This window comes from Copadichromis virginalis, linkage group LG8 (assembly GCF_057382275.1).
Source record: "Copadichromis virginalis isolate Kocher_CV1m ecotype Utaka linkage group LG8, C_Virginalis_male_GT1.1, whole genome shotgun sequence".
Taxonomy (NCBI): Eukaryota; Metazoa; Chordata; class Actinopteri; order Cichliformes; family Cichlidae; genus Copadichromis; species Copadichromis virginalis.
The window spans coordinates 27,163,518-27,176,046 of NC_140625.1; the positions used below are offsets into that span (position 1 = coordinate 27,163,518).

The 12,529-nt window shown below is 39.9% G+C and overlaps 1 protein-coding gene across 1 annotated transcript in view; it reads right to left on the minus strand.

The window, feature by feature from the left end:
* myo1d (myosin 1D) overlaps positions 1-12,529 on the minus strand; it is a 138,123-nt gene that overhangs the window by 69,585 nt on the left and 56,009 nt on the right. Inside the window, exons 12-13 of the mRNA XM_085466848.1 lie at positions 6,015-6,085; positions 445-519 (exon numbers count right to left, since the gene is read on the minus strand). Coding sequence (XP_085322974.1) covers positions 445-519; positions 6,015-6,085 — 146 coding nt within the window. The remainder of the gene's footprint in view (positions 1-444; positions 520-6,014; positions 6,086-12,529) is intronic.

Sequence of the window (12,529 nt, forward strand, 5' to 3'; positions counted from 1 at the left end):
TGAAGTACAGACGGACAGCATGAAATTATAATGCCTCCAGCAATGCTTGGGCCCAGCCTGGATGCATATTGGAGGCATTCTCATAAGGATAACAGCTCCATATGGCTACAACACTTAGCACATACTCTTCCAGCCAAAATTAACTGATCTGCTTTCAAAAATGTCATGATTCTGATTTGTGTTAAGAATACCATGAACATACATTAGACAGGTAAGCAATTAGTTGATCACATTTATATTCAGCACAAAAAAAGCTGAAGAGGACTGGTGAAGAAGAGGAGGAGGAGGATAAGAGCAAGCTGGGAGAGGATTCATTGCACTAGTCGTTCTTTTCAGAGAGCTGTCATGTAATCAGCGTGCTAGAAAGTGAAAGAGACACTTTGAAGAGTGTGTGTGGAGGTGATTGAAAATTGAAGCAGTGTGTATTACTGTGTGTTGTGTTACCTGTTGTACAGCAGTCTCTTGAAATCCTGGAACAGAGTGTCTTTGTTCTTATCAATAAAACCCACCACTGAGTACCTGTAGAAATACAGACAGAGGTAAATGCAAAGAGAAAGTCTTCAGATGGTCCAAAATGCAGCTGCTCGCCTGCTAACTGGTACCAAATGGAGAGAGCATATAACCCCAGTTTTAGCTTCTCTACATTGGCTTCCTCTCTCCTACAGGATCCAATTTAAACTTTTACTTTTTGCTTTTAAGCCACTTAACCCCTGAGCCACTTCTTACCTGTCTGAGCTCCTTTCTGTTTATGCTCCAGGAAAAACCATGAGGTCTAGCTCAAAATTAATGCTGTCCATCCCACGGACTTATCTCAAATCTCGTGGCAATAGAGCCTTCTCTGTGGCGGTCCCAGACTGGAATAGTCTTCCCCTAAATATTCTGCACAAACACTTGATCAATTTAAATCACTACTAAAGACACATTTTTAACACACTATGACCCAAACATTTTGGTCTTATTTAATAGTCTTAATTACTGTTTTAATTATTTTATTGTCCTATCATTGTTTTATATTGTTACTATTGTTTTACATTGTTTCTTTTTAATGGCATTTTTATATTGTTAAGCACTTTGTGCAGCATCGTCTGTCTTGTACTTTGCTATATAAATAAATTGGACTGACAGACTGATTGTATGGCATCAGCAGTGATGTGGACACTGTAGTCCTCTGTTGTGCTGAAAAGAGAGCTGACTGCGAAAGCAAAGCTGTCGATTTACCCGTCATTGTACACTTCTACCTATGGCCATGAGCTCTGAGAACTGATTTTACTGATATTCCACCACATTGACAGGATCCAGGTGGTGTGGTTTAGGTATCTGACTATGATGCTTCTTGGTTGCTTTCTGGACGAGGGGTTCTGGGTAAGACCTAGGGCAGGGGTGGGCATCTCCAGGCCTCGAGGGCCGGTGTCCCTGCAGGTTTTATATGTGTCCTTGAACCAACACAGCTGATTTAAATGGCTAAATTAGCTCCTCAACATGTCCTGAAGTTCTCCAGAGGCCTGTGTGTTGACCCAAGGTGAGATCTAAAACCTGCAGGACACCGGCCCTTGAGGCCTGGAATTGCCCACCTCTGACCTTGCGTAACCCATGAAATGATGGAGACACTGGTTTGAGAACACCTCAGGGTCCTCCTGGATAAGCTGGAAGAAGTGGCTAAGAAGAGGGAGGGGCTTATGTGCCTGGACTGTTACCCCCATGAGCCAACCAAGATAAGGATGGGTGGATGGATGGATCTGTGAATGTCTGATTTAGACAGCATCAGTTAAACAGGGAGACCACAATGTGGCCTCCAGCTGCAGTCTAAGGTGTGGAAGAGCAGCTTTAACATCAGGTGCAGGGAGTGAATGTCACGTGAATTTCAACTTCAGCATCAGGTGAGAGCAAGTGGGAGCACACCCTGAAGCACAAGTGGAAGGTAAGCTTGTTCTTTTCACCACAGCAGGACTGTAGTGGGGTGTTAATCTGAGAAGAGTGAGCAGGTGGGCTTTTATACACTAATCGTCAATAATAACGGACACTGTAGGATCAGCACACTGACAGCAGCTGGGACACTTTACCTAATCCAGTTATCCCAGTAATCTCTGTCCAGTGTTTTAAAGTGGTCGGTTAAATTTTATTGTTGTTTTTCAAATGATAATAATTAGAGATGGACCGATCCGATATTACGTATCGGTCCAATACTGACCTAAATTACTGGATCGGATATCGGAGAAAAATAAAAAATGTAATCCGATCCATTAAATATCACGAAAGCACCTCACAAAACTTGCAACACGCCGTAACTCACCTCAGAACGTTAGCACGTCTGAGCAGTATGCATCACGTGATAGAGCGGCTGTGGCATGCGGGACCTGTCGGTGGTCTGGATAGCATGTGGAGCTTCGCTAGCAACCTGGCATTTCATCTCCGACAAAGTTATCCCCGAGAGAAGTAAAGCAAGTGTGTAAGTCCATCTCTGAATGTTTGTAAAGCATTCCTGCGTTAAGCTTAACAAGCGACTGCCTCTTCTTGCTGCTACTTCAATCATGAAACTGCTTAACGATCAGCTGATCGGCTTTTCTGTCACGAGTCCGTGTCTCTTGTTTGCTTTTGGCCCACTTTGCACCAGAAAGAGGAAACCAGCGGCTGAACAACAGCAGCACGTTTAAGCTTGATCAGCTGTTGTTAGAATGTATTTAATATTACTTTCTACTCGAGGATCTTTTTCTACGTAGCTGAAGCTGGTAACTGTGCAGGGGCGCATCTAGCAAAGTTTAGCCAGGGGGGCCGATAGGGCATTAACAGGGAAAAGGGGGCACAAAGACATACTTTTTTCTTATTGTCATTTAAAATGTCGAGCTTTTAATAAATAATTATCTGACACCCAAAGTTTTAATTTGATGTAAAATGAATAGAAGTCAATTACTGTATATAGTGACTATTAAGTCTAATCTCCAAAAAGTTGATTCTGTTCATCTGGACGTAGCGTTTTGTGGGAGAAACGTTTCGTCACTCATCCAAGTGACTTCTTCAGTCTATTAAGTCTAATATATATATACCCTAGTAAGCTATAGTACTTTTTCCTTTGGGAAGGTACCATCTGTGCAGTCTGCAATTTTGTTGAAGAAAGATGTTGAATCTATTTAATATTTCTTGAAAAATAATTGATTTCTGTGCATTTTTTTCACACTGCATCAAATTAAGGTTGATTACGTCGATTAAGCATCATGAGGTGGAGCGTGAGGGGTGGTTCCCTATTTTTTATTTATTTATTTTTGTTGTTGCTGGGAGTTGGAACCCTATTAGTTAGGTTGCTTAATATTTATGCTAAGTACTCTTTAAAATACCAGAATAGGGAGGATGGTGTAGGTTTAAGTTTATTAAATTGATCAGTATTGCTGAACTATGAAATTTTTTTTTTTTTTGCATACAGGTATAACAGAATAGCTTTAGTGTAGTTGTTGTTTTAAACTTGAGTATGAACTTATACAAAATGCAGCAAGATATTTAAAAAACAGTTTTGTTGATTAAAAAACACTATATCGGATTCATATCGGTATCGGCAGATATCCAAATTTATGATATCGGTATCGGTATCGGACATAAAAAAGTGGTATCGTGCCATCTCTAATAATAATTTTCATGTGAAAACTGTCAGGCTAATATTCAGATCCACTTTTTTTAGTTAATCAACAAGAAAATAAATGAACCTTTTTTATAATCATTTTAAAAGCTTGTGGGAAGACACACCAACAGGTAGCTGTTAGTGGTGACAGCACTGAGGTTGTAAATGAATACAAATATTTAGAGACAGCGATCAAGGAAAATCTGTCATAGGATTCAAACATAAGTGCCATTTACAAGAAAGGAAACAGCAATTGTATCTCATCTGAAAGCTGCAACAGTTTGATTCAACTTGTATTTATATAGCACTAAATCCCAACAACATTTGCCACAAGGCACGTTATATTCTAAGGTAGTAATAGAAAACTCCAACAATCAGACGACTTTGAGCAGGCTCTTGGCAACAGTGGGAAGGAAAAACTCCCTTTTAAGAGAAAGAAACATCCGGCAATATCAGGCTCAGGGAGGGGGAGCCAAGAGCCGTGACTGGTTGGTGGTGAGGGGAGGAAGACAGGACAAAGACACGCTGTGGAAGAGAGCCAACAATAAACGCATGTCATCTATCAAAGACATGTGATGTCTTTGATAGATACACACTGGCTCTTTTATTCTATGCACATGTGGAATGTACTCGCCTTCTGTTTTGCTTTTTTGCCTGGAATTTTTACTGTCTGTAGTTAATAAGAGCAAATTCAATAAAATTGCACGTCAGCAACAACGCAGTTTGGCATAGTCTTAACTGGTGGGAACGGGCAAAGGTTCAGGGTACCACAATTTCTCATGCTCAGAGATCTTTTATACCTTGTATCACTCTGTCAAACAAATCAGGTGATATCACTTATGTGTACATAGTTACGCCTTGGTTTTTCGAAATATTATTTTTATTCTTAATGTCTGTAGGGACTTCATTGGTTGTATTTATCTCACATAAAAAGGCAGAAATGGAACTTCTGAAAAGACAAAGATTACTACTACCACTTGCTTCAGGGAGGGCGTTATGTGACTGCATTAAAGAACACATCCTTAGCCATAACTGCATAAAAACTGTGACCGTTTCCTGAATCTAACAAACAGTTAAAAAAATTTTTACTTAATTTTGCTCAACCACAGAGCTGCACTGTGACGTGAGTCTAATAAACAATAATAAATCATTTTAAGTAAATGCATGCTGTTACTGATGCAGCCACTACAAATATTACTCTGCCTCCTGCCTGGTGTAAGACGATCAGGGACCAATCAAGGCCGCCTGTCGAACCTGCTCCTGCCTCAGTCATCCCCCTGGGTGGCAGACACTTAGCCTTCACAAATGGGCTCAACATGCTTCCCTGAGAGCACTTTTTGGGAAGCTTAGCCTGTTTGGTTTATTCTTTTGAATGGCATCCAAGTAAGTACTCTGGGATTTGGGACTGGGAAATGGTGCTGTATTTTTATTTTTTTTGTGAGACATCATGTAATTAGGATGTCATTTAAATGTTTGAATCTGTCCACCAGTCTTCTTACACAACTGGAATGGGCAGAGTGATTGACTATAATGACAGTTTTCACCAATGACTTGGCACGTCACTGCCTTTCCAATCCAATTCCATGTGGATAAAACTATAAATTGATCACTTTGATTAAGATTAATCTTCATTTCAAAGGATGTCTTTGACGCTTTCAGTATGAATCAGTCAAACGGGGTATTTGGGCACTGAGAGCCAATTCTTCGACGTCAGTAGCAGATGGTGTAAATGTTGAGGTGGACTAGATAAAAAGATTCGGGGCCTGGTTTAGAGAGAGTTTTACATTTTTTTTAAAGCATGACTATTATATCTGGAAAATAGTAAGTGAAAGCAATGTAAATGTGTTTTTAACATTAAGTTAACTGGAGAGACATCCCTACAGGAAGCTAACTGTTGAAAAGAAAAAAAGAAGATGGGTTATGAAACAACGATTTGGTTAAAATTCAGTTGCAAAGTGTGATTTATTGCCCTGAAAACTATTCAGATTCTTTTAAGAACCAAAACCTCCATCTGCTCCTGAAGTGGGCCAGAGTGCAAGGCTGTGGTTTGAGTCGCCAGCTCTGAGGCATGAATATGTAAAGCTGAGGAAAAGAGGATGAATCATCAGTAAAAGCTTTTCCTGAATAAATAAAAGTCTTAGATACTGTAACGATGGTTAAGTGTTATTGTACAGTGACATGTTGGTGATCTCTGCACACTGTTGTTGTTCCTTTAAGATTCATGTTTGGTTGTGGTGTACAGGAAGGGGTGGGTGGGACCTGGTTGTTCTGTGTGTGTGCCAGGCTGAAGAGAGGTGGAGTTGGAGAGCGCTTCCCCCTGAGTTAACAACCCGCTGGCTTATGTGCCAAATAAACGGACAAACTGAGACCCCAACCGTCTGGTTCTTGTGAACGTTACAATACTTACACCACATCTCCTGCATAGTGCCTGATGCGAAAGTCTCTGTCAAACTCCAAACTCTTGTCAGTTGGTGAGAGCTGCAGAGACAGACGAGAAGAGAGAGCAGCGAGTGAGCAATGACACGGTAAAGTGTTCCTCAGAACAATGTATTAAAAGCATAGAGCCTTAAGGCAAAGAAAGAGACATTCACCATTTATCTAAAAATATAAAGTAGTGTTACATCAGTGCTGCTTGTTAGTACTGTACAGCCCATTACCTAAGCTTTCCAATTCAAATCACAAGTGTTCAGCTCCAAAATAAGCAGACATGGGTCAGATTTACATTTAAGTCCCCTCACAGCTCTATTAACCTCTTAGGACCTGGCGTCCACATGTGGAGATCACATTTTGGGTTATTTAGACCAAAATACTCAATTTTGCTCTACAAGGGCCTGATATCCACTTACGAGGACATTATACTGCTACTGTTCTATCAAAATTTTAAATGAATATCCTCATATGTGGCTCTTATTTTTCTTAAAAACAAAAATAAGGTAAAAAAAAAAAAAAAAATCTGGTAATTCTTTCTTTTTACATTCATCAGGCCCCAATCAACCTAAATATCAAAGAGAAATTAAAAATGAATGCCGTGGAAGAGTTCGGGTCTTAGGAGGTTAAAAAAAACCCACACCATCAACAGAGTGTACGCCAGGGTTAATAATAAATAAGGTCAACGTTTTCTTAACTTGAAGGCCACGTTTTGATTGTTGCTTGATCATCATCATTGCAGGGACAACACAGCAACGGCCATTCAAGCTCACATTCACAAGTTGACCTAACACGCACCAGAGAGAACATATGCAGGCACTGGGAGAACATGCAAGCTCCACACAGAACTGCCCCAGCAGGCCAGTGGGTTCAAACCCAGGACCTTCTTGCTATGAAAAGCGTAAGGTTGACAGATGCATCAGGGGCAACCTGGGTTTAGGTATGTTACCCAAGGATCCTTAGATACGCAGAGCAAAGGAGCCGGAGATTAGTAGATGACCCAGCTTATTTCCTGAGCCACAGGCGACCCCATAAAAAACCTTCTGATTTTATTTTCTTCTCCAGTGCCTTTAATGCAGCTCTCTACATGACAAACTATTAAAGTTAAACTGTATAGAGTGATGGGCAGAGCTGTTACTGCAAAAGTAGATGCAACGGGGCAGAAAACACCAAGACTGTCGTCACTGATAATGTCTCATAGAACAGGGCAACGAGGGGGGAGGACAGAAAGAAACAAAAGAAGGTGCTGAAAACATTCAAGGCACAGGCAATAGACATGGCAGCAGAGATGAGACAAGGAGAAAGAAGAGGGATATATGTGGTGTGATTGGAAGAGACAGAAGTAAAAAAAATAAAGTGTGTGTGTGTGTGTGTGTGTGTGTGTGTGTGTGTGTGTGTGTGTGTGTGTGTGTGTGTGATATACTGACACATGTATGTAGGCCAGTGACAGCAGAGCAAAGAGGGAGGAAGCATGAATGGAGATGCAGAGAAGTCTTCCGCAGCCCTGAAACAGCCTCTGATGAGCACATCAGGGTTCTTATTTCATCCACAACTGCACAGCAGCGAGTTCATTATGGGCTGTGCCGCTGGGTAAAGTAAGTGTGTGAGTGTGTGTGTGTGTATATGAGTGAGAGGCATCCCGAGATTCTGTCGCAATCCCAAGGAGACACAAGTGATTAGGAAGAGAAGGGTGAGGGTACAGGAAGCAGCAAGATTTTTAACAAGGAGAGAAAAAAATAATCCGTGAAAGCCCCTGGGATGGATATCTAAACATGGGTCGAGAAAGAAAAGCCCGAGAGTCATAGAGTATTGCCAGAAGTATACGGACAGGGCTTTGGTCTACAAAAAGTTTGTCTTTTATAATGATAAACAGCTGTTTCATACTCATTCATCAGCAGAAATACTACAAGCTTGGTCTGGCTCCTCAGATATGTGAAAATATTCTGTTTTGTTTTGGGGTTTTTTTTTTAAATATATAATTGTAAACTAAATTCTTTGGGGTTTAGACTGCAGGACATTTTTTCTGCTTTTCCTTCATTTTGTTAAACATTTTTCTAAAGCAATTAATCTACTAATTACTTGCATAATTAGTTGCCTGGAAGACTGAAAACAGCTACAGACTCTAAGGCTACCCTGAACACATGTCCTGTCTATTTCAGGTAAGCTTTAAACCACCAGGGCTGTAAACACCTGATATCACTGGTCATGTGTGGGGGGTATAACTAGCAACCAGAAGGTTGGTTGTTTGCAATGGCAAACAGTAAGCGTGAAAGTGTCTTTGCTTGGATTTACAATAAGATAGAAGTGTGGCAGAAACTAGCTTGAGTGCAAGGTGGTCATGGGGGTGAAAACCACAGACTGCAAAGAAATATACTGGTACAAGGAGCATGATCCATCACTATAGACACACAAGAAGAATGAAATCACAAAATATGTATGAGCTTCGCAGGTCTCAGTTTCCAGACTTTTACAAACTAGAACGGAGTGAACAGAGTAAACAGTGTTTCTGAAACTCTTCATTTTAGGAGGTCCAGAAACGTCAAAGTTGTAGTGTGAACCTAGAGGTAAACCTTTCAAAAGTTACAGACTTTAAAACTAAAATATTACCGTGGCTCTGCTCCAAGGTTCAGAACTTATCTGAACAAAATTTACTGCAGTGGTTTAATCCTAATCAGTGACAATCCCAAACCTATAGCACCAAAACTAAGCCCAATCCTTTGTGCATGTTTTTGCTTTTCTTCAAAACAAACAGAAATTTGCAAAAGACAGACTGTCATCCCCTTTTTTGTGTCAGAGAAAGCCATCCTCAATATTTATGCTACACTAAGAACATCCTGACTTGCATAACAAATCAATTGTCTCATTAACACACAGGAACAAAGAAAAGCCTCACACTTCCCAAAATATTTTAGATGCTGTTCTGAATGTCCCTTTCCTGTTGCTACTTGCACAAGCGGGGAATTTTTTGAAAGCTTGGCATGGAACAAATTTGACTGTGCAGAGCTCAACCTCATCTAACACCTCTGAGATGAACTGGAACACCGGCTGTGAGCCAGGCCAGGCCTCATCACCTGTCAGTGCTGGACCTCACTGCTGCTCTTGTATCTGGGCTGAAACCCTACTCTATCAGATCAATCCCAATGATCCTGGAATATCTGAAAATCCCATAAAAAACATTTATCTTTATTTTTGGTTATTAGTGTGGATGCTGATTAAGCATCCACAATATTGTTCTTCTACTTTTAAATTTCTGTACGTTTTTTGTATGCTATGTCCAGTTTTTTCAGAAAATGCATTTTCTAGTTATACATTTTACATTTTTACTATACATTTTAGTTATTATTTATACTATATAAATTATATTATATGGTCTAAATTCAATAAATAAGTAAGTTCAGTTCATTCAGTAAGTACAGCAAATTCTTCATGTTTCTCTCAAGTATAGGAGATAAACTGTTTGGAAAAATCAAACACACTTTTTAGGGGTTATTAGCCTTAAACACACACTGAAACACAGAACAGACAGACAAACAGATGCTATATCAGACAGACAGCCTGCATCTGTGGGAAGCCATACTTCCCTTCATCCATCCCAATCAGATACACTCCATCTCTCTCTCACACACACACACACACACACACACACACACACACACACACACACACGCAGACAAGACACAAATCTTGGCAGCGCTGTTGTTAGCACCTCCTCCGTGTCTGGGTTTCAGCCTAGCATTAAGTTTGAGACTGCTGTAGTGCTGGTTGTGGTGCTGCGTGCGTGCGTGCTCATCTACGGAGAAAGAAGCCACTTAAAAGAAAGAACAATGGTCAGAATAATGGCAACACAGAGACTTTGATGTCAGACGAAATAGCCACAAGCAAGGGTAGATGCACAATTATTAGGTCAACTTAAATCGCTGCATTTATTCTCAGTGAGATTAGCACTAATACAATCTACAGTACTAACCAGTACTGTGCAGTACTGACTCATATTTTTTTTCTACACTATGTTAACAACTTGTATTTTTTTTTGAAAGGTTGTATTTAAAAAGCACAAATATCTTACTATAATAATAGTGTACATATGGATATATCTGTCTGTATGTACCTTTTCCTCCATAACGGGTGGACCAGTCTGAGGAAACACTGTCACACATACAGTGATTATTAACATCTATATTTTTTGTAAATCCCAATTCTTTTGATTTTTAAAATATATATAATTCAAATTATTCACCTGCCAATGGAATGTTATGTTCTCAGGTTGTTTCACATGTAACATTCGATGCACGCTGCCCGTATATAACTTAACAGTCACTAAAATTTGTATCCACAATGGAATTTCATTCGGGATGCCACTAAATTCAGAGCAATTTTTTTTTAAAGAACTACGTGTTTTTAAGGAAAGTTTAAATATTTTTCTTTATTTTACTTTCTTTATCGTCAACTTTAAAAAATAAGGTCTATGACCCATCAGGTTATATAAGCCATCAGTAAAGATATTTTAAAAGTTAACAATTTTTAATGAGAGTGTCAGTGATGTGGTAGCACATTCAGCTCATGATCCATTAAAATTCAAAGATAAAATTAAAGAATAAACCTTGGTGTTGACCTAGAGTACAGTTTGGGTGAAGGCCTATTAAATGATCATTGTTTGCAAGTTTCACTAAAATTTGATCAAGAGGAGGAGTGATTGTTGTAAATTGTGGGCAGATGAATGACTCACCATGACATAGGTTCATCTTTAATCTTAGAAATATAAAGACAGAAGCTGCTAAAATGTGAACAAGGCAAAAATGTAAGAATAACTAAAATAACTAGAAAAATTTGCATTTCCTGCGAAAATGCTGTGTGGATGCCTTAACGCTGAAGATGTCTGCTGAAAAAAGCTGAAAAAGTTGAAAAACAAAACAAAAAACATTGCCCTGAGCAGGATTTGAACCTGGCCCTTCTGGTCTAGAGGCAGCGATTCGCCTCACTGCACCAAACTCATTCACACAAAGAACAGGTGGAGAGAGTGACAATTGTGGTGAAATTAGCAGAAGCTGCTTAGAATTGTGCTGATAAGAGGTGAAAAAGCTAAACATTTGGCAGAAAAGAGGTGAATCAGAAGAATTTCTGCTGAAAAGAGGCAAAGAAGCAAAAAGATGAGCTGAAAAGAGGTGTAGAAGCAGAAGTGCTTGCTGAAGATGGCTGTATGTGTAATGACACACTGGAGAGCAGTGACACACAAGAAAGCAGAGCGCATGCAAGCAGGGAACATGTGTAGCAACTGTCACAGGTAGGATTCAAACCTCTGCCACCGGGTCTCACGGCAGATGCCCTACCCTCTGAGCCAAATGAGTTCTGGTCACAAGCAAAGATATGATGAGAGGGACAATGTGCACTGTGGAGCAGAATCTCAAATTAGCAGAAAAGAGGTGAAGAGGAAGAACTTTGTTGTGAAATGAGGTAAAGAAACTGAAATTTGTGCTTAAAACAAGTGAAAAAGCTGAACTCTGAAATCCTGCTAAAACAGCAGAAGAGGCTGATATTTTTCAGCTACTCATTGAGCCAAACTGGTTCTCACGTAACTGAAAAAAGGTGGAAAAGCTTACAATTCTAATGAAAACAGCAGAAGAGGCTGAGATTTGTGCTGATAAGAGGTGAAAATGCTGAACGAATCAGAGGTACTGCTTCTGTCTGCTTCATCAGGCTGTGTACTTGTATGTGTTTCTGCCATAGACTGTTAACAAGAATCTGAGGTCCATATTAGAAAAGCTGCTAAAATCATTAAACTTTGCAGAATTGTAATAAATTATCAATATGAATTACCGGTCTGTGATAGTGTATAAATTTGTACTCAAAAACTAGGTGGGATAGAAGCATAATTCTTGCACTGGGTGAATCAGCGGACTTTGGTGTACTTTGACTGCGATTTACATAGCTCTTTGTATCTCCGTGGCGGAGACATGACGAGAGAAGAAATGGCTTAATTTTCGGAGTTTGAAAAATGAGAGGAGGACAGATTTCCACCCCTCAAACATGTTTTTGCAGAAACACTGTAATTTCGCTTAAATAGTATGAAATAGCAGTAATACTATGATTTGGCAGAAATACTACTTTTTAGCACAAATACTATTGTACAGAATGGTGTACGTCAGTTTAATGCTGGGTGGTGCTGCAATAGTAACTATCCTCGGTCAGAAGGAGAGGCTGACATCCAGGGATTAGATTACCACAGGTGGAGTTTATTGGCGGTCAGATGGATGGTACAGGGAGGCATGGCATACAGTAGGAGGATGTGGAGAGGTGATATGGTGTGGTTTCTATGATTAAGAAAACTGGCAACAAATTCCTCCACTACAAATCAGTCTGATACCACTTCTTACAGGGTTCACGTTTACTAAGGCACTACCCAAAATGCGCCACAAGAGGGCACTCCAACACAAGAGATGACCTATTTACACTGTAAACACCCCCTACTTAGCCACTACATACTACAGTGATATTACA